This window comes from Pleuronectes platessa, chromosome 9 (genome assembly GCF_947347685.1).
Source record: "Pleuronectes platessa chromosome 9, fPlePla1.1, whole genome shotgun sequence".
NCBI classification, from domain to species: Eukaryota; Metazoa; Chordata; class Actinopteri; order Pleuronectiformes; family Pleuronectidae; genus Pleuronectes; species Pleuronectes platessa.
In genome coordinates this window covers 24,339,333-24,362,443 of record NC_070634.1, presented here as the reverse complement: position 1 = coordinate 24,362,443, position 23,111 = coordinate 24,339,333, and the positions used below count along the sequence as shown (strand labels likewise).

General features: G+C 44.4%; 1 protein-coding gene across 1 annotated transcript in view; it reads right to left on the bottom strand.

Annotated features, from left to right (window-relative positions):
* Positions 1 to 23,111, bottom strand: part of LOC128448625 (contactin-associated protein-like 4) — a 60,254-nt gene that overhangs the window by 14,108 nt on the left and 23,035 nt on the right. The window contains 11 exon segments of the mRNA XM_053431364.1: positions 1,508 to 1,678; positions 2,336 to 2,463; positions 3,951 to 4,113; positions 5,061 to 5,264; positions 5,390 to 5,509; positions 6,675 to 6,781; positions 11,368 to 11,539; positions 14,410 to 14,559; positions 15,022 to 15,289; positions 17,096 to 17,242; positions 17,388 to 17,563. Coding sequence (XP_053287339.1) covers positions 1,508 to 1,678; positions 2,336 to 2,463; positions 3,951 to 4,113; positions 5,061 to 5,264; positions 5,390 to 5,509; positions 6,675 to 6,781; positions 11,368 to 11,539; positions 14,410 to 14,559; positions 15,022 to 15,289; positions 17,096 to 17,242; positions 17,388 to 17,563 — 1,806 coding nt within the window.

Sequence of the window (23,111 nt, the reverse complement as noted above, 5' to 3'; positions counted from 1 at the left end):
GTCTGTGTGTGTGTGAGTGTGTGCCAGCTGCACATTCTTCTTTCACATCGTCAACACACAAGCAACTTTTATTCCAGTTGCTGTTCACATCAGGTCTAACTTTCTCTCTAGTGGCCAAAACGTGAATGTGTAATAATGTTTGCATATAAAACACTGAACACTTTTAGTAGATATTTCGTGGACGTTGCAGTTGCCCCATAAGATCACATGGAAGCGGCTGCTGCTTTGTGTTGAGACAACTACTGGACAGATTGTAAAAGGCTTGTGTGTGCACACGCAGATTTACAAACATAGGGCTGCTTGAAATGCTGTTAAATGCCCCAGATGGAGAAAAACTCCAAACCTAATCAAGGCTTTTAGTCATTAACCTTCACAGCGATTATACTGGTAAAAAACCTAACATATAACGAGGAGAGGTGAGCTGGAGACCACATAGGGTCTGTTCATCCTTCACCACCCTGTGCCCACGCTCCACCTTTAGAGATGAAGTCAGAGACATGTGTGTGTGAAGAAGAAAACACAATCCCTCACGGACAGTGGAGGGAAAAGCTGCACCGCCCCGGCGCTCTCAGAGAGAAAGACCCAGAGGAATAAGTTAATAAAGCAGCTGCTCTCTGGCCTCGCTCCAGTCGGGTCCACGGCACCTTTAACGATACGGAGTCACCTCAACACCAGCTGTCACAACACCAGCAGAGATAAGAGACACCTACTGGGAGGGACACCTTTTATCCTAATGTTTAAACATGTCTCTGTGTGAGGGGGACGGGCAGACATTAGAAAGACAATGCACCTTAGTCCACACAATTCATCTGTTAAAGAAGGTGGCCAGTAATCAAACATCTTTAACTCTGGACTTCCTGCTTCATCGACACCAAACAAGCAAACGTGAAAGAGCTTGAAACACCACCCACCACTCAAATCCCCCTCCAAATTCCATACATAATTACAGGTGACTATACTGATTCGTGCCTTTGAAAAGATTCCTGATATGACACAGTACAAGAAAAGAGTTTGATTCGAGTCAGGGAAAGACTGGTTTTGTTCAGAATTACTTGGTTTAGGTCAGAGATTGAGGTTGGGAAGAAAACAGTGCTGAGCCTACTTGTTCTCAGCTCCTGTGGAGAAACGTCTGACTCAGGACAGAAGAAACTCATCAGAACAGAGGACGGTGAACAGAAGACAGAGTCCTGGCCTCGATATCCACTGTCTACAAATGATTGGCTGCTGCCCCCAGAGGTGAATTCATCATCAGACGATAGCCGATGGGCTCAGAGGCTAATATTTGACTGACCCAATAATCATCCACCCTGACACAGACAACAGGATTCCTGCAAAGTCCGAACCATGTCTGTGGGTTGTGTTATCGCTCGGGTATTAAAGGAAAGATCAGAAAATATGGATTTGAAAAAGCGGAGGTGTCCTTCAACCCCAGAAGGTTAAAGGTTCCCTAGAGGGTAGAACACATCACGAAACCTGGTAATGAGAGTCATCCTAAGTTCACACTCACAGCTGAGCTCGATGCGGATGAAGTCCTTGATGCCCAGGTTCTCCAGGAAGACGCCGGAGGAGGACGTGGTTTTAAACAGGAAGGAGATGTCGGCGTTCAGCTCGCCGTGGAACGTGGGGAAGTGCAGGTAAGATGTCTCCTTATCGAAAAACGCAGCGTTCCAGAAGTTCCCTGCAAATCAAACAAGAAGGAAAACAAATCACTTGTGTCCCTCTTTGTTTTGTGTTCTGTGATATATCACTTCAGGAACAAAGCTTATTAAAACACAGCTCGTTGTGATGGCTGGATAATGAGAATCATGTCGTAAACAAATGAAGCAACTGTTCAGTTAATTAGAAAAAGAACAAAACGCACAACTCCAGCTGCGTGGTCTCATTTATGTTGATTTACTTTGTGAGAAGTTTATATATATATATAATTGTTTTATTTGCTCGTTAAACAGAAGAATGAAATCAGAGGCAATTATCACTTCGATGAGTTCATTATATATCTTCTCATCATACGTTGTTGTTAAATAGCATAAATGGAATCATACTTCAGTTATTGATTTCCTAATTAGCAGATATATTTGTCCATTAATCTGCTTCTTTGTTTGGACCGTATTTCTGCCTGGTTCATAATATCTCTATTAAATCCTTAATTACTTCTCATTTACAGATCACAGAGACATTAACAGAGGACTAATTGCTAATATAGAGTGTTTTTAATATTTAATTATTGAAAAGTCGCCTATACAATATCGAGCAACAATTTTTTTACTGTCAACTAATAAAAAACAAACATAAAACTAGAGGTTAGAGGTTGAAGATACTTCTGAAATGGACTCACTGTCTCCATGACATTGGAGCGGCCCCACCCTGTAGGCGGCCTCCGACCCAGGACGCTGGACGTCTCCCAGCACCAGAGACCTCACTGGAAGAGACTCCTTATGGGTGAGGAGGCCTGAGTCGTTGGCCCTGGAAGTAGAGGAGGAGGAGGAGGAGGAGGGGAAACAAATTAGGTGACGAAGAAGGAGGAGATCAAAGAGAAGAGACAAACAGTAGGAGGAGGGAAGAAGAGGAAGAGGCACGAGGGAGGAAGGGGGGTGATGAGAAAAGATGGCAAGAAGAGGAGAGAGGAGAATGACATGAAGGAGAAAGAGGTGAAGAAGAAAGAAAAAGGGGGAAAATTCGAGGAAGTGGGATGATGAGAGGAAAAGTAGAGGAGGAAGAGGGAAATTGATTAAGACAAGAGGAAGAGGAGGAGAGAAAACAAAAGAGATTAGGTGATGAGGGATTAGGTGATGACGAAGGATGTGGAGGAAGACAAGGTGGAGGAAAAGAAGATGAGGTTTGATTATAAAAAAGGACGGAGGAGAGAGGAAGCTGTAAAACAAGGTGAAGACGAAGACAGAGGTGAAGAAGAGGGCATCAACTCCAGTGAGCTGAGTCATCACGCACACAGAGCGGGTGAAACACTGGAGCCCACAGCTGAACCCAAATAACAAAGAGTTCAAACGGAGACTCTGGGCTCGACTCCTCGTGTCTGGGAACGATGTTTTGTGGAACCGCTGTTCTGTTTCAACTTCCAGCAGCTTTTGTTTCTGCAAACTCTTTAACAAGAAATAAATCTGGGACTGTCGGCGCAGAAAGCCACCGTGAATCTGTGAGAACGACACCAGGAGACAGTCTGTAAAAATAGACTCAGATCCAGGCAAGGAGATAATGGAGAGACAGACCTTTGGCGATGCAGGCGCTGGCAGGATTGGTTACAGTACGGAAGAAATGGCTCTAGCGGTATAATTGGTCACAGGATTGGGGAAGGCGACCTAAATAGAGAATTGCTCACAGCGAGGATGAAAGGATTTGAATACAGGAGAGGATGAAACACGAAGAGAGGAGGATCTGTAAATATTTGGGGATTTGTGGTGGACGTCCTGTGGATCCTTTCAGTCCGGTAAACCGGGATGTGATGGGAAAAACGCTGAATGGTTTTGCTGACTCATGATTACAGCCTCTTAAACAACATGCTACCTTTTCAGTGTGATATCTGCTCCAAGACACGTTGAAATATGAATCTTTTAAAGCTGGTGCAACCAATTAACTGCTCTTGACATTAATGCAGCACTTCTTCTGGTTTTCTGGACAAAATTAATCTTAGCCCAAAAGTTGCCGCTTGTAAAATAGCAAATATGGATCAAATATCCCAAAACAAAGGTCGGTCTCATTTGGCGAACATACAGCAAGGTGTAATCTGGATGTGAACCTGAAGTGGCCCATGTGGCAAACGGTAAATACGGCCTAGGTAGCACAAAACTAATTATTTGGCTCCTTTGGTTGTCATGCATTGATTTGGCCGACTTGTGGACCAGATCTGTCAAACAGAAGCGAACCTCCCATGTGCCATCTTCCCTCGGTATGATGCAGAAACTGGGCCAAAACTATCTGGACATGAGGTGACGTACCACTGGTCGTAGTCAGCGTCACAGTTGCAGTAGTGGTGTGAATCCAGGCAGGCGTCCTGCAGACCACAGGCACACTGACGACTGCCCGGCTGAGCTCCAGCCCAGTACGTCTGGATCTGACCTGCACCCGGACCTCCCACCCACCAGCTGAACGGAGCCCCCTCTGAAAGACACACACACACACACGCACACACACACAGACACACAAACATATTAATCATTCCACATGAATGATACAACAGAGGTAAGACAATACATCCTGTGAGGAAACAGTGACTGATGACTGAATGTCTCTAAAAGCATCACTCATTTATTTTCATCGCACACACATTTTTGGATGTGTTTGTTTAAGTCCATTCTCGGCTGACATATAAAAGAAGATCTATAGAACCATCCTCTTCTTCTTCCATCTTCCATCCATCTAAAAATCTCTATTGGATCTGAACACAAACCCGCTGCGCCCTGTGCCAGCCCTTCAGCGGCTCCTCACAGCCTCGCTGCCCGGCCTTGATCATGTATCGCTGCTGTTTCCCTGATAGAACAGGACAGATAATGGGCAGCGGCTCTCTCTAGACCTCTCTGCCTCAAAAGGATCCTGATAAGGAGGTGCACAAAGTGCTGGCGGCTCACATCTTTGAAACCTAAGAGCCTTATTTTCCGGCAGGAAGAAGAAAGGAGCATGTTCAAATTAAGATTCTGTTTTGCCAAGAAAGAGAAGCATCAGAAGAGCAAAGTCGTAAAAAAAATGCAACTTGCAATTTTACCATTTTGAGCAGGAAAGTTATGAGAAGATGAGAGAAAGTTTCAGCCTCCGCAGCGTGATGAGGCGGAGAAAACGCACACAGACAAATAACTGATGTTTAAGTTACTTTCAAAACAAACTAAATCAGCAGATCACCCCACTCCTGTTAGATATAGATCCTGAGCTGAACCTGTTCTCTGATGCCCTTTTACTTTTAACCACACGCTCTCCTTCAGTAAATAAACACAAGAGTGCTTGACCTGAATATGTGACTCACCCACAATCATCTCATCAACTTAAAGCAACACTATGTAACTTTTACTCAGCAGCAGCGCCCTCTACAGGTGGTTTTCATGTCTGGGCTTTACCTGGTGTGTTGAGGAGGCGGGACTTCCTGCAGTGGTACGATAGCTCCTGCTCGCAGTGCTCCGATTGGCCGATGATGGCGAGTAGCTGCTCCTCCTCAGAATCGTAGTAATCGAAATGGGCTGAATGTTGGTTTCGCTCGAGAGACGAGTGAACTGGGCTCAGCTCAGTGTTGTTGTGCTGGATCACCATCCACGCCCTGTCCTCTGGTGGGAAGACGAGGGAGAAGCAGACATGGAAGGAGACACATTGAATTCAGAGGAGCTGGGTTTACTGGGTTGAACTGAGATATGAACTGGTAACTGTGTGTGTCTGTGTATGTTTGTGCTACCTGTCATGTTACAGTAGACGAGCTGGGGTTTGATTGGTCCACTGCCGTCAACGTCTATGTGATATTGTCCCGATGTGTTGCCTCTGTGTTTGTACGCCTCACACGACTTATCATAAGTGGCTGGGGAGGGAAACACAATGAAAGAATATCAACAATAACTTAATAACTTTCTACTGAATCAACAGGAGCTGTGTCACAAACTGGATTTCAAACGATGTTAATGCAGAAAAGATTTCACAGAACTGGAGTCAAAATATAAATTCTTTTACAAACTAATGAGAAAATGTTGCATTTGAGAATTTACATTTTGTCTCCGAAATAATGTCCACATAAAACCAAACAGATGTTTTTCTACAGAAAACAGAATAACTGCCTGTGTTATGTCCAGAGGCACGATGCATTTTTACACAAACACACACACACAAACAAACACACACACACACGTTTGTATCAATTCTTAATTGCTTCTTTTTGCGATTCTTCTCATGAACCTGATGAAAAACCTCAAACTTCTACAATCAAAACACTAAACAAGTGGAGACAGACGCTGGCAGAGTTTCCCTCTGACACCGCGGTTGATGTGAGCTGTTTGAAGTGAGAAGTGGGAGGAAATTACAGCTTTCATCTGCAGCAGGATGCCCCCCCCCCCTTTGTTCTCTCCTCAGCTACCTCTCAGCGGAGGGTGACACTTTATTTCTGCATCATGTCTTATACCAGCCAGGCTCTTTTTCATTAAGAAGCAGTGGTTTTTAAAAAGAGCTGCAAACTCCCCCGAAAGGCTCCACGTGCCAGCAGGTCGTGTGTAACTTTGAGATATAACCGTCTTTTAAAAGATAAGTTTGTTCTTAAGATGTGTTAAACTTGAATTTGCAGTTCGAAGGAAAATATCTGATGTGCCGTTAAAGTTTAAGAGAAAAACTGAGTTGTGTCCGGAAACAGTGATTCAGCTAATGTATTTATTTTTCATTTCTGGCTTTTTGAGACGTTGTGGTTGTTGTGCTCAGCAGCTTGTCCAGGAGGTCGGCGGTTTGAAGCCGGTCTGCTCTGCTCTGCAGCCAAAGTCTCCTTGGGTACTAAAGATAATTCACCATCCCCTTACTATAGCTCCTTTTCAATATATGGAGCAATTTAGCATCTGTCAGCTCATTGTTTTGGCTTCACTATCTACCTTCTATTAAAAAGCCTCGACCACTTCAACACCGAAGCAGCTTCTATTTCTCTCCGTATATATCAGCATATTATATTATAAAAGCATCCAGATGTTCCTGTGGGTCGAGTTGCTTACAGCTGTGGCAGGTGGCTCCTCTGTAGCCGCTGGTGGAGCAGTTGCAGTGGAAGCTGCTCCAGGACTGAGAGCATCTGCCTCCATGTTCACAGTGACTGGGAGAACACCTGAGAGACAGAGACAGACGAGTGAGGAAAAGGAAAATGAAAAGGCCCCGGCTCTTCTGAGGAGCAGGTGTGTAGGAGGAACCTGAATAAAAGCCGATTCAAGACAACAACAAAAAGTTTCAGTTCAGACCATTTTAAATCTTTGTTTCTAGGTTTGAAACATCCACATTTCTCAGATTTATTGATGAAAGAACTAAATATGACAGGATGAGGAAGATCTCGCAAATCGATTGCATATTAAATGAGAGAACCGGAGCTGGAACAATGTTTCTAATGAAAGAAATCTACTTGCCATAAGTTTAGGAGCCGAATAAAAACATGCTGCTTTGTTTGTGGTGCAATTAGAGGCGAGACATTTGTGGCTGGGAAACCTATAAAGCTTAAGAGTCCGATGCAAAACAGTTTAATTTAGTGCATATTAAACTGGGACCAAGTGCAGTTCAATCAGCTGAGATCATTTGTATTTGCAGAAGCAGAATATACAGCACACAGGAGCGATGCATTAACACCGGCTCTAACATCGGAAATCCAATAAGGGAAACTTTTTTATACAAATCTATGAAGTTGCACATAAATGCACAATTCAAACTCATTCAATCAGTCAATTTAAATTGAAAGTTTAATAGTATTTCCTTGAAGAACTAAACAAAACGCAGGTGAGGAAACAAAAAAGTTTGTACTGCAACTGAGGAACACAGACTAATACTAATACTAAGATCTATCCAGTTAATTACTAAAGGCCCTTTTGTCATAATAGTTTAATCTGTTATCTTCAAATACATATTTCTGCTATAAGAAATAAAAATAAACCCTTTCAGAGTAAATTGTATAAAACAGAGACAGATATTAATAGATGCTGCAATGTGAATTTATAACAAGGTGTGGGAATTATTCACACAACCTCTTTATAGCTAAAACTGCTGAATTTGTCGGGCTTCCATCAACCTAGAAGGTCGGTGGTTCAATCCCCAGGCACCTACAGGTACAGTCTGCATTCCATATGTATTGATGGTGAGTGAGAGAATATAGATGGGCTGCACGAATGTATGAATGCAACTTGAACTGTAAAGTGTTAGATAAGACTGCCTTTTCAATTCTGCCCATCTTGACCAGGACCCCCTGCCAGAAGACATGTTGTATCTTTATGAATATCAACCAATAATAACAGTCATAACTAAAAAATGGCCTCACAAAGTTAGACAGACAAAATCACAATCAGGCAAAGCCAAGTATCCAAAGGAGTAAGGGGGCGGAGGTAGAGGAGGACTGAGGAATCAAGTTGGTGCAGGAGGTGGGAGAGAGGAAGTGGTGATGAGGAGGTGAAACCGATGGCTGAAGGGGAACAAAGGGAAAGATGGATGAGAGGAGAGGAGGAGAGCAGCAGAAAGGTTTGGACAGTGAACCAGTTCAAAGTGTGAGTGTGAGAGAATCTGCAGAATCACTCAGTGTAGCTGGAAATAAGCCAGTTCGTATAAATGGAGACTTTATAACTTATTGCTGAGTTGATATCGTGAACAAAATGCTTATTATCAGATGGTGACGTAAGCCATACTTCTGCCTTTCTTACATTTTTATAAAACTCAACCGAACTAGATTTCCTCAGCAGGTGAAACACAGTTTACTTTCACAAGTTCCCCCACCAGGCTGCAGAATGAGAGAACAGTCCCTTTTTGATCTACTCCTCTATCTGCATTGTTCGAGTCGACAAGAGGAGCAGCAGACAAACGTCTGTGCATGCAGCCACTTTGCAGGAGTTTTGTTTCCCCCAAAAAATCCCCTTTGTTCTTCCTCTCGCTGAAGTCGGCTAAAGTTTGGGGAAACTTTTCTTGGCAAGACTCGTCTGCAGCCGCAGTAGGAAACTCTTTCCAGGAGCAATGGAGGAGTTCTCTGTCATTTTCTCAGCCTCCAGTTTGCTGCCGGCAGCCGGCTGCCACCCGCAGCCTGATCCAGGAGCAGTGGCAGCCAGAATTACAAAAAGGAATCACAAACACAAGCCCGGGTCAAACTGTGAGCTGAACTCTGGTTCTTATCACTTCATCTATTATAAATCTTTCCAGGGCCCTAAAAGTTCCCAGTTTCAAAACACTTTGTCCTCTAAGAATCTCCGGAGGGCTCCGAGCCTGACTAACGATTTGCAATGCAATGTGACAGTGTGCTGCAGCCCAGCTCAGATCACAGGGCTCCGGGATTAACTGGGGAAAGAGACTTTGCAGCTTATCTAAAAAGTTTCCAGTGCTGTCCTGTAATGTAACGTGGATCACAGGGCTCGCATCCAATCTCCTGGTTTCTATTAACGCCTCTGGCTAAACCAACACAGCGCCGCTCCTCCCGCCTGCTCTCTATTACCGGACAGGTAGAGCGGGATGTCCTGCAGAGAGAGAGAGCCAGAGAGGAAGGTGGGTTTTTAATGCTTTCGCCTGCTCTGATCAAAGATAAAACACACACACACACACACACACACACACACACACACACACACACACACACACACACACAATTGTGTCTCAATTCAGGGGCTCCATCCTTCATGTCTGCTGAACCAAAACGGTCCTGACTTTTTAATGCATCACCAGCTTGTCCCACCGTTACAGCCGTTAGCTTGATTAAAAGTGCCCAAAATACGTGATATTTAACATTTGCATCATTCAGTCGAGTAACGTCTATTTAATAATAAATTCAGGTTGGACCTGGATCCACCCGACAAGAGCCTCTGTTGCTCTGAGGTGGATGGACGCATTGGACACCTGGGAAACTGTCTGCTATGTCTTCAAATGGAGCCTCTGAAGGATGGGTCCCCCGAACTCAGACACATAGAGAGCTTGGGAATGAGTGTGTGAAGGTGTGTGTGTGTGAATATGTGTGTGTGGTAAGATCAGCGTCTGACAGACAGACAGTGACACACAGACAGTCAGACACAACAAGAAGACGAGGACCTCCCTGTGACCTGTGTGTCTTCTTATTTGTGGGCGGGTGCGTGAGCATTGACAGGTTGTTTTTATTAAGCTGTCAGGAGCCTGACAGGAGCAGAGAGGTCAGAATTACGGCCTTTTGACAGCTTCATCTATCTCACTTCAACACACACACACACACACACACACACACACACACACACACTGTGGGGTGTCGGTGTGAGGCAGGTGGTGAGTTCACAGACTTCCTGGGTCTGAAGGCGTCAGTGTGATTCAGACAAAGCGTTTGAACAACGTCGGATACTTTCACCTTTCCCATGTCAGATTTTCTGTCCAACAAGTTTTTGCACATTTCATATAACTGACAGATAATGTGTAAGACTGATATTTTCAGATTCAACTCCTCGTAAGAAAGTGCATTTTGAATAGTGTCAAACTTTAATTTGTGGGTTCGTTCAGGTTTTAAAGAAAAACTCTAGAATCTAGAATGAGAGCTTTTTAGATTATTAGGTGGCAACTGTTCTATTTTCAAATCCTTGATTTCAAAGGCTGGCACTTGTGCCTCAGGGAGAGAACTTGATCTTTTTTATTCCATGTCGTAAACAAGTGATTTATCCCCCCCCCCCTGCTGCGAAATGGCTCAGGTTTGAGATCTTACATAACCGTGTGGTGGGGTGCTGATTATTAGGGAATTTAAAAGCATCCTTAATTAAATCACCTCCGTCAGCAGCTTGTCAGCCTGCATCCTCTGATATCACAGTTGTTCTATGAATCCCTTTGATCTTAACTGAAGGTCAAAGTCGAGTAATGTCTTCACCTTTCAATCACCTCAGTTAATAAGTGGATCTGTTGGTTAATATGTATTTTAATACCCCCATTCATTGATTTGTTTGTCAGCAGAAATACACAACATCCATCAATGTTTTTTTATGAAATGGGAAGAATCAGACAAAAGCCCAAAACCGAAAAGTTTTTAAAGTCTTGTAATGTCTCCGTGCTTGTTTGTTTATCGTTATGCTGACGTTTATTTAGTTGCCCCCCCCCCCCCCCCCCCCCCGTCACACTGCAATGAACTGTGGGTAATTCCTTCGGCATGTCTGTGAGCAATCCCTTTCGTACTTGACGATTTCAACGCGTGTTTCTTTTCAGGGACACAAATTCTTAATCAAAATTCCATTTGAAATGCCTTCACACATAATTCAAACTTGTCAAATTGAGCAATTCAACATCATTGCAGCACAAAGGGATTTTTTTACTATTGAAGAGAAACTTCAGAACAATTAACCAAACAGCTCCTCAAAGGGCTTTTGCTGTAAAACAACACATCAAATAAAAAACTGTATGAAACCAGCACAAATTGAATTAAAACCCTCATTAGCACCAGCCTGTGCAGCTCGATCTCCTGTGAGACGCCTCCTGAAGCTGCAGCTTCACTTTAAACACTCACTCGTTACAGAGCAGGAGGATGAGGAGACGTGTTTTGTGGCTCGTGAGGAAAGTAACGTGAGCCGCTCTTTCTCTCTCTCTCCAGCCTCCAGTGATTGAATTGCATTTGCTTCAAACCAGGAGTGAAATGCAAACAAATCACAAACTTCTTCCTACAAGTGTTCTCACAAATCTCATGTTCAGACAGACTTAGGATGTGTGGGTTAAAATGTGTATTTTTTGGAGACTGACCGGTCGATGATGCCGCACATGTCGATCTGCAAGTGGCTGTAGTTTCCCAGAAGTCTTTGCTGCACTTTGATCAGGTCCACAGTTTGGTCGTCCAGAGTCAGGAGACGCATGCAGCCCTGGAACGTGGTGAAAGGGTTCGTGCACCCCCGACTGTTCGGCTGAGCAGGACAACCTGAGGAGAGACACATGGGACACTCAGATCAGATCAGAGGTTGGACTCAACTTTGTATTTGTGGATGCACTGTTCTCTTTGTACCATTTACTATCGACAATTTAACCTTTATGAGCTCGGAAAGGCCAAATATTGTAAATGAAAAACAGTGAAATACAGTAAATGTTACAGAAAAGTAACCAAATGAGGGAAATATACAAAATATGCCTCTTTGATTCATGCAACACGGAGAAGACACCTTTTATTGGTGGATAAACACTAGTTAGTGATTCACACAGGGTTCAGTAGAGATTTATTCTCCAGCAGCTGTGAATATTGTATTTTATTTTATTTAGTTCAGTTAAACCGAGTTCTGGGTACTTGTATAATAACTCTTTTGAAGGAAAGTGTGTAAAGTGTGTGAGGAGAAGATGTCTGCTGTGCTAAGGAGGTGATGATGAAGATTAAGATTAATGAGCTGCCGCAGCAATCGAGGAAAGACTGGAAATTAAATTAACTTTTCTTTCCAAGATAAAAAACAAGTAAAACACCATTTCCCTCCAGAAGCCCCAGCGGGTCTCAAATTACTGTAATGCTTTAATGATTGATGGAGGCATAAAATAACATGAATACTCAAATATGGAGACTATTACTCTCCCTTTATGTCTAAACATAAACCACCACATTCAAAACAGGCAGCTGAAAACAAGGGTTGAACAGTACTTTTAGAATGGTAATAATATATTTCAAGAGTATCATATTCATATTTGTAATGTTTCATATTTCTATGCGTCTAACTTCTCCAGTTCATGGACGCCAACTTTGAGAGGCGCCACGTGTAATTTTAAAACTCACATTAATTATACGTGTTAGAAGTGAGCGATGTAAATACCAGGCTACCAACCCAGGCTGTGAACAGCGCTCTCACCTCAGACACGAGTTGGAAATGAATGCCGACAAAGACAATGTCACACCCATTGTGTAGGACAACAGGAAGTGTAACTGACAGCTTCTATTCACAGCGTTCACCAAACAAGCAGCTGGTATCTTGTTTACACCAACACTAATCACTACACACTTTAGACTGCAAAGATAGATCGACAAGACAGCTCCCAGAAAGTCTAGACAAACGGAGGCTGGCTGCTGTATCAGAAAACCGACCTCCTCCATGTTAGTAGATGGGACATGGAACAAACTAAAAAGTCAGAGTACACGTGAAAAGGTTTTTCTCAAATATGGTTTCTGTATTACGTCACAACGATGTAAGTGATCATATTTTCTGCTAAACTTGGTTTTAATTAGATATTTGATGCTATAGAAAACATCATGATTGACAGCTGATATCGATTGAGGACCCTGATACCATGACTCCACACCACAACCACGACTGTGCAGTACTAGAGGCCAGCACACATGCTTTGGCTTTGGGGGGTAAGGTTGTTTTTCTAAAATGATATGTACCCCACAGGTCCCTTTGGCCTGGGGCCCCCGAGGTCCCTTCAAAAGCTCCTGGCTGTAATCAGATTCCTTCTCTGTCATCTGAGAACTGCATCTAGCTGCTCAGTGGTTCCACTCCAGAAGAGAAACTGGTCTTTCCTCCGCAGATTTCAATGTACAGATTCAATGTAGGTAGGGGGTGTCATTATTCCACTGTCACGGCTAAATCTACTTGTTAATCTCTTTTCTCTCCCCAGAAGTTTATTATTATTCCATATACGATAAGCCTCGACACAGATTCCCTATTTTCCATATTTCTAATTCGGGTGCCTGGTAGAGGCAGACCTGAGGTGGCTGTCATTTAAAAACCATGTCTTATCCATCAGTGACTCATGGAGCTCGGGGTTGATCCTGGTCGGAGGCGTTCTGCGTCCAAATACAGCAGCGACTCCAGCTCCGGGCTCTGCGCTGCTCTAATTACAGTCCGCCCAGCTCGCGCTCAGTTCAGCACCTCTCAGCAGAGGAGGGGAAACCATGACTCACCAATACTGTCACTTTGAATGTTAGGAGCTGAAAGGACGATTTGCAGGGAGTTATTTTCATGCACAGGACGGATGGAGATGGAGGAACTTTGGAAAAGATGTAAACACTTCATCTTGTAGCTTCCAATTTGTCTCCGTGACGCTTTGAAGTCTTTGTTAAACTGGTGAAACTCTAAGCTCCACAGTGAAGCATTAATGAGAGTGTTAGGATTTGTTAAATGGTTCATAGTGATGTACTTGTCAAAAAGTACATGTCCCCCTGTGTGCACTCATAAGCCGACATCACTGTAGAGCAATGAAGGAAATACACTGATGAGAGAAAACGCTACTAATGTTCCTGCTGCAAAAATGCTGTGGTGTCTGGCACCAGAATGTGAAGGACCATGGGGGTGGGGGGGGGCAGTGTAGCCAATATTTCAAGTAAGATGATCATATTTATCAAATTTCAACTATGGTGGAACTTTTTAAGGAGAGACTTTAAGAGTTGGTAAGAAACTACAGGCATCAACATAATGTTTCGCCCGTCAATGGAGGAGAAAAAAAATCTAAAGGGGATTGGAGCGAGAGAAATGCTTCCAAAAAGGAGCAGAAAGGAAGGAAGAGGAGAAAAGATCATTTCGAAGGGAGGAAACATCAAAGAAAAAGAGGAGGAGGAGGCGGAGATTAACTCGAGAAGAGACGAGAAAGGAGGCGGGGGGGGGGGGGAAGCAGCTTTACGACTTCATCCCTCTCTGCGGGACACTAAACCTCCAACAGAGATCTGGAGATGATGATTACTGCTACTGTGGATTTCAACTGTCCATGTGAGCAGTTTCCCATCGACACAGCAAAATATGTTGAGTTCTACATTGAGATATTTTAGAACATTTCAAATGAGACGGCTTTAAGTTGGAAGAAATAACATCGCCTTACCACCGAAGAAGAGTTGAGTAGCCGCGGTGAGAGGAAGTGGGACGATGGTGTGAGCCGTGGCTCCTTCGTCTTTGTCCACCGTGATGCTCAGACAATCTTCTCTGGAGATCATCTCCACCGAGTGCCACTGGCCATCATTCAGACCTGAACCTGAACACACACACACATGCAGTGTTTAAATTACTGATTAATGGAAGGTAGAGATAAAGCCACAGATGAGCTGTTTTCTTTGCATTGAGAACTCAAGTTGGTAAAGTGAACCATGTGAAGAGTCCTGAAAGAAAAGTGAACTCTGGGAGAAATCCTACTCATGTCAGTGGGTTTCTAAAACATCCATAAATATTTTACTGTCCTTGCCAGTAGGTTTAGACAAACAAGTTCACAGAGCGTTCTCTACTGCAGGGGTCTCATCCCTCACAAGGAATCATCTGGAGATACCTTACAAAGTAATATTTCAACTCCTGGTAAAAAATAACTGTCCAGAATGTCAAACTTTCACATTTGGAAAGAAACTTTGTTAAATTTGGTTACGGTTTTTGAAGCATATTATTAAATCTCTGTCACTGACCTGGAGAACACGGTCAACAGATGCTGAGTCACAGTGGGACCTACCTGCACTGAGCTCCAGTGCGGCCCTGCCCGCTTTACTAATCTGTAGGCGGAGTCTGCTCTCGCTCAGGTACAACCAGACTGTGCTCTCCAGCTGCGGGAGGTCAAAGGTCAGGAGCAGCCCCGCCTTGTTCCACGTCCTGAACTGTAGCGCCACAGCGACCACACCCGACGACCACCACGTCAGTCCGGGCAGCCGCAGGAAGCTCTGGGAGTCGGTGAACGTCACGGCTACCGAAACTGGCTCAGCACAAGAAAAGGTCACATTGCCCTGAGAAAAAGAAGGAGGATGAGAAAGAGGGAGGGAGGGAGAGAGGGAGGGAGCAGGACGGGTATAAAAGAGATAATAAAACATGAATATTCATCAGTTGCAGAGGCTGACTCGGTGTAACTCGATGTCACAGAGTTCTCCTCGGCAGCCCCCGGAGAAAGGACACCTGTATTAACATATTGATATTTGCTGAGCAGCGAAAATAAGATGCAAAACTTCAAACCTTTGGGTCAAAAAGGTGACATGTGCAAAAACATTCAATATTTCCTAATCTTAAAAAATGATTTAATGGTGAAAATAAACTTTGCATCAGTAGCAAAATAAAGACACTCGCAATATTGTAGCAAACTAAAAACACATGTGTCACATTAACTTTGTCATAATGGGAAGACAAGGTGGCACAGTGCTGCAGTGGTTAGCACTTCCAGTTCGATTCCCAGTCCAGCTGAGGTCTTTCTGTGTTAAGTGAAATAATAACTAACAAACCAAATATAGTGCAGAATCACTGAAATGAAAATAGTGAAAATAAAACCCACATTTTTGTAAGAATCCACATGAACAGTTATCATCCGAACCGTTTAATGAGACAACGTTGGAAAGAGAGAGTGACTGGTTGTCTCTGTATGCTGGTCCTGCTATGGACTGGCGAGCAGGGTGTCCCCCCCCCCCCCCCCCCCCCCCCCCCCCCCACACCACCCACCACCCACCACTAAACAGTGAGGGATCAGCAGTGTAGATAATGGATGGATGGATAATTTGGGAAGTGGCTGCCTCTGTTTTGGATTTGTTTTGTTTTGCCGGTGATGAATGAAGCTGCACCAGAGCCTGATGCTCTGTGAAAAACCTCCCTTGTTATTTCTCTCCATGACAAACCGGATGAGAGCTGTCCCTTCCCTTTTTCCATCATTGATTTATTTTTTAATACATATTTCCACATTTTCTCTCTGCAAATAAATTACTTTTCCTAAACTGTCAGCTCCTCTTGTCTCCGAGTCTTTGAGCTGGGCTATGACACTGAAAACTTTTCTTTGGAGATTAATTCACAACAGAAAGTGCTGATTTCTTTATCAGCCTCCCTCTCTTTACTTAGTTTTCATTTTTCATTTTCTTCCTCCTCTCTTCACTGACTCGTTTATTTTTTTTTTATCCTCTCCTCTTGTTTTTTTAGCTTTGGGCTTCGTGATGCCAAAATGTGAATGTAATGACATTGGTGATGATAATGAAGGAGATTATGGATATGCTAATGATGTCGATGATGATGACGGGAGTAAAAATAAAGTTGATGATGATGCACATGATACAAATAATGATGATGATCATCACAATGACCACTAACACAATAATGACATTGATACAGAAAAGGAGGAACGAGTGGGAGGAAAAAACACAAAAAGTCTGAAGAGAGCAAACGTGATCAACTTGTTCTACACTTTGACGCCATGTCAGCAATTTAATATACCATATATATATAGTATATATAAATGTGTGTGTGCTTGTGTGTATAGGACAAATTATAATAATCCAAAGATATACAAGGATATAGTTACATTGCTTAACTTGGATCTAATTGGTCAAAGTACATTTGTGTCTTTTCGAGAGGAAACAGGTCATCACATACACATGTGAAAAATGTCAAATAATTTCTTTCTAAGTTTATTAATATTAAGAGTCACAAGCCGAAAACTTTGGGAATCACTTGTCTTCAGGAAAACTCTTTCACTCCTGGAACCCAGGGGCCACCTGATATATAACCTCCTCCATCTCCATGCATACTGGTTTCCCTCAGATGCTGAAACAATATCTCACCAGTGTGGTGACCTGCTGGTTGCTCTGTTTCGTCAGCTCTATAAGGTTGAGCTCATTGTACAGCAGGTTTTCCAGGCAGCCGTGGAAGTTCCTGTTGGGCAGGATGGGTTTCTGCAGCCCGTGGCTCTGCACAGCTCCGACACTGAGCTGCACACACAGGGAAACATCATGTGTGATGCGTGTCACCCAATGAAACCTCGACAGGTTGCTGTAGAAAACATTTGTTGGCTACTTTTTCAGGAGTAAATGCTCCATTTCAAATAGATCAGTTATTTGTGTTTGTTTTATTCACCTGGCGGATCTCCCAGTGGCTGAGCTCAGCTGGAACATGAACCTGCTTTGTGTTTCTATCCACAGTGAGGTTGACGTGAGTGCTGAGCCGCTCCAGCTTCACACGGTGCCAGTGCTGGTCGTCCAGGAGACTTCCCAGTGAAATAAGGAGCTGACCCCCGGAGGATGAACTCACATCTGCAGAGGAGGGGAGGAGAAGAAGAGAAATAAATCATCATCAGGGTGCAGCAGCTGAGAAAAGGCTCCATCTTAAATAGAAATACTCTCATGTGATGCAGTCGAACGACCTCAAAAGCACTTTAAGGTCACATGTCCTCCAAAATATGCTTTAAGACATCGTTCTAAAATATGTTTTGCTTCTGTCAGAGATTCACACTGGATTTATCAGATCAAGAACGAGTAACGGAAGTGACGCAGGTTCGGAGGAATATTTTCATCTTTGCTCCAAACGAGGAGAAGGTCACTGAGGTCAACCCCCCTCATTAGAGAGGCTGTATCGTCTGTACGCCGGAGGGAGGAGGAGGACGGAGCAGGAGATAAGTGACGAAGCTGCAGAATCATCGCAGGACTTAATTAACAACAGGCTGGATGGATAGATTATTATTAAGTAACTGCAGAAAAAAAAACCTTACCACAAGCAAAGTCCACACAGAAAGGCAGGATTCGAACCAGGAACCCTCTTACTGTGAAACCAACGACCACCACGTCCCATATCTTTTATCAAATCTATACACAAGGAATAGCTGTTTACGTTTGGAACAAGTGGAGCCAGGGAGAGAATGTGGGAAATCGATGCTGAAATCAAAGTCGGAGAGCAAACAATTAGAGAAACACTGAACTTTCATTCATGAAAACATCCGCCCTCTTCCTCCCTCTTCCTCCTTCTTCGACTCTCTCATCCCTCATCTCATTGACTGCTAAACCTGCGAGGAGGAAGTAATCATCCCGTGGTTTTTATTGTCCGGCTGGAAGGAACGCCGCTGTGTTAGCCAGCATTAACGTCTTGATTTAGCTGTCCACTGTGAGCTGACTCACGCTGAACCTCTTTGTCTTTAAAGTGAGGAGTTGAACAGAGATTTCCACTTTCCAGGAGTCAACCCTCACTGACAGCTTCATCATATTCTGTCTGCGATTAGGACTCGAGGCTCGAGCTCTGGATCTGTTTATGGAGGACGACAGTGACAGGTGGTGTCAGGAGACAGACTGTGATAATTGTTTCAGGACGTCAGCCTCACGTGCTGTAAAAAAATAATGTCCTTCCCGAACCCATTCACAGCTTTAGTCACAGCAGGGAGATGAGATTATTAACATGAAACAAACTGTACAAAAAAAAAAGACAGAGCAGAGAGGTGAGGAAATCTGTTTCCCGTCTCTCTCTCTCTCACTCTCTGTCTGTCCCTTAATTGGTTTCATTAAAGAAAAAAAAAAAAAAAACATATTGACATGGACGTCATGGACCCTGAAACTTCAACCAACAATCTGCATATTGGGGGGGGGGTCTTCCCTGCATGAGTCCATCTCAGTCTGCCCTCCCCTTCTCTACTCTTCTCTTCTCATCTCATCTCATTATTATATAACAACACACTGTCCATCCCTTTACTGGCTATACTATCCCCATGCACAGACTATACCACTACATATTCTTATATATTTAGATATTTAGATTTTTTTTTTTCTGCTGTTTTTATAGATATACATTTTATAATTTATTGTACTATCCAATCCCTTCACTGGCTATACTAGCCCCATGCACAGACTTTATCACTACATATTCTTATATATTTAGATATTTATAGGTTTCTGCTGTTTTTATATATATATATATATATACATTTTATATTTTATTGTACTATCCACTCCAGCAGCACAATAACACTTTCCTACTGGACACTGACACAATCACATCATTGCATTCCATTTCCTGTATCTGTAAATTTGTTCTCCGTATGTGATTTATGTTTGTATGTCAGTGATGTGTTAAGTGTACAAGCTACTGGATGATCTGAATTTCACACGGGATTAATAAAGTATCTATCTATCTATCTATCTATCTATCTATCTATCTATCTATCTATCTATCTATCTATATATCTATCTATCTATCTACTTTGACTATTTAGTTTGTCCCCTCTATTAACATGGAGGAGACACTCAAAAAGCTATCGTGGCAGCATAGTGCATTAAACTCTTTCAGGTTGGGGTTTTTAAATTCTGGCGGAAGCGTCTGACATGTAACGTAGTGGAAGTAATGTTGACATGGGTCATAACCACATAGTAACTCATACAAACATAAACATCATAATCAAATTAGTATCTCATTCAGAATAAGGTGCAGTCAGATCATTGACGTCCATGTAAACACAGTCATGTTTCTCTCTCTGTTTTCCGAGGATGATAAACCTCATTTACTTTTGCCTTCTTGACTCAGCGACTGTGAAACTCCTTAAATACTGTGATACAAATTATTCAGCAGGGCAGAGCCCCCCCCTTTGCTCCCTGTGTTCCTGGCTGCTCTGGAAACAGCCAGGCTGCCGACTGAAGACTCTTCTGAGGCCGTTTACAGCAGGAGCTCCTGGAGCCTCACTGTACATCCTCATACACTAAGTGGGACGGAGGGAGCGGTAATCACTGCACCTCATGGCCTCGTGTGTTCTGAGCCAACTGGCAGAGTCTGTCCGGAGAGAGTCGTTCTCTTTTCCAGAGCGCCGGAGGAGGAGGTGTTGTTGCTCTGAGCGATTAGCGACAAACCTTTGTGATCGCGCTGATGTTCTGTTTGCTTTAAAATACAGCAAAGAAAAACACAACCAGCCACCGGCGAACCGACCTATAGCACGTCCTCATTACTGAGAATACAGATAAAAGACAGGCTTCCGCTCGCCATGCAGCTTACCCAGCATGCCTCTTTGATGCCATCCTAATTTAGTCTGCAACTCTTAACGCCATGCATCCAGAGCAGCGTCCAGAGCAGCAGCAGAGCAGCAGCAGCCCTCTGTGTGTTTACTGCTGCGTGTTGCATCCTCGGAACTGAATTACGAAGCAGTGGACTTCATTACAGGAAACTGACGTTTTGATAAATGTAAAGCAGGAAAGGAAATGAGACGGTTTTGAACAGTGGACATAAATCTTAATGAAGCAGCCAATTTACTTCAGCTTGGACACAGACGGAGAGAGAGGGTGCGACTGTCTCACTGTCTCACTGCGTCTCCGTCCGTTTGTCTCTTTCATTCAGACATTCATTATTATGCTAATGAGCGTTACTCGCCGACATGAAACACATTTGCTGTGTGTGAAATCTTTATGTTTGGGTTACACACGTCCCTGATGCTCAGTGACACCCTTCATTATCCATGTAGAGGTCTACGCCTGCTTGTTTTCCTCAGAAGGAAACATGCCTCACTGCGACAGGATCAGGCTGAGAGGTAATTATGAAGCGTCTCAGAGCATCTCTCACACCGTGCGAGGGAGATAATACATCTACATCTTCAGCTTATTATCTTCCTCTACTATCCTCTCCTCTCCTCCTGTTTCCTTTCATCTCCTTGCCTCTCCTATCGTTTCCTCCACTTGTTTTTTCTCCTCTCCTCTTCCTCTCTATGCTCTCCACTTGTTCCTCTCCTCTCCTCTCCTCTCCACACGTTTCTTCTCCTCTCCTATTGTTTCCTGTCCTCTTCTCCCCTCTCCTCCCCTCTCGTTATCTGTCCTCTTGTGTCATCTCTTCTCTTCTCCTCTCCCCTCCTCTCGTTTCCTGTCCTCCTCTCTCCTCTCCTTTCGTTATCTGTCCTCTCGTGTCCTCTCTTCTCCCCTCCTCTCGTTTCCTGTCCTCTTCTCTCCTGTCGTGGCCTTTCCTCTCTTCTCTTCTCGTGTCCTCCCCTCTCGTTTCCTGTCCTCTCCTGTCCTCTCTTCTCCTCTCGTGTCCTCTCCTCTCTTTCCGTTTCCGGTGTGAGTGAGTGGTGGTGGTGGAAGCGTGAGTGGCGCGGAGAATTTGAAATTGTACTGGGTTTGCCTGTTTCACCGGTATTCCTCTGGATTCTTTCTCTTTTCATGTCTGCATGAGGAGGTAAGCTTTTTTCTTTAATATCGTTTACAAGTAACAACCGAGAGACCGCGGGTTTGTCGGGGGTCTCTGGAGGAGTGGCGTCCACGGAGACGCCACCTCCGTCACTCCGGCAGGGAGTTAGGATAGTCCCGCCGGGGGACAACGTTAGGGTGGAGGAGGTCCTGCTGGCTGTTGGAGAACAGGTGGGACACGATAATGTAGTTTATGCCTCCAGAATGAGCAAAGCGGTGGTGGTATTTCTCAAGGAGGAACCACAGGTGCACCAGCTGATTGCGAGTGGAGTGTTTATTAGGGACGGCTTCGTGCAGGTGAACCCGCTGTCGGTCCCCGCAACCCGGATCACGGTTTCCGGAGTTCCGCCTTTTATTTCAAACGATATCTTAAAATCCGAACTGAGCAGATTCGGTAAATTTTCGAGCGGTTTCAGAACGCTCAATTTAGGTTGCAAGGATCCCAAACTGAGACATGTACAGTCCCTGAGACGGCAGGCATTTATGTTCTTGAAATCCCCCACGAACACTCTGGAGGTCTCCTTCAGAGTGAAGCACGGGGACGGGTACTACATGGTGTACGCCAGCTCCGGGAGCTTCAAGTGCTTTGAATGCGGGGACGTGGGGCACAAACGCTCCTCGTGTCCGCATCATCAGCGGCCCGGAGAGGCGGTAGGTGCGCATAGCGCCGAACCAGCGGCACACAGTGGCTCAGGGGTCGCGGCAGCTCCGAGCACCGAACCAGCGGCACACAGTGGCTCAGGGGCCGCGGCAGCTCCGAGCACCGAACCAGCGGCACACAGCGGCTCAGGGGCCGCGGCAGCTCCGAGCACCGAACCAGCGGCACACAGCGGCTCAGGGGCCGCGGCAGCGCCGAGCGCTGAACCAGCGGCTGCACACAGCGGCTCAGGGGCCGAGGCAGCTCCGAGCGCTGAAGCAGCGGCGGACGCTCCTCGCGCTGGAGCGGCAAAAGCCACCCGCGGCAGAGCCTTGAGTGGCGGTGATCCCGTGAGTGGGGGGGACGTTGCACAGCCTGAAGCAGAGAAGTCAGAGGGGCAGAGCCTGTCAAAGAAACTACGTGTGTCTGAGGACGTAGAGAAACCCTCCCAGTCTGCAGCGGCAGAAATGTCACATGTTGATGAGGCAGGCTCCTCAGATGCCACAGAGCACTGTGTGAACAACGATGAGGGACAGAGTCTGTCAGTCAGTCAGGCTGCAGGTGGAGAGATGGAGGAGGAATCAGATCTAGAGAGTGTAGCATCTTTTGGGACCCCAGCTAGAGATATCTCCCTCTACACTTTAGAAGATATAAACATCTTTCTCGACCAAACCTACGGGAGGGTAGCTAAAGTGGAAGAATATTTTGACGATATAGAAAAATTTATTAGAACTGTGGCTGTTCTGAAAAGACAGTATGGGATGGATCAGCTCGACGAGAAGAAACGCTTCCATCTGAAAAAACATATGACAACCCTGAGGAAAGAGGCTAAAGGACAAACAACGAGAACGACGAGGAGCAGGTCAAGATAATCATGCATCACTTGGTGTTTTCTCCTTCACTGTTTTCTGTACCTTTCTTGTTTATTTTCTGCTCTGACTTTTCTATGAGGAAATTAAAAATAGGTTCACTCAACATTAACGGGGGAAGAGAAAGTAAAAAAAGAGCTGTAATAGCGGA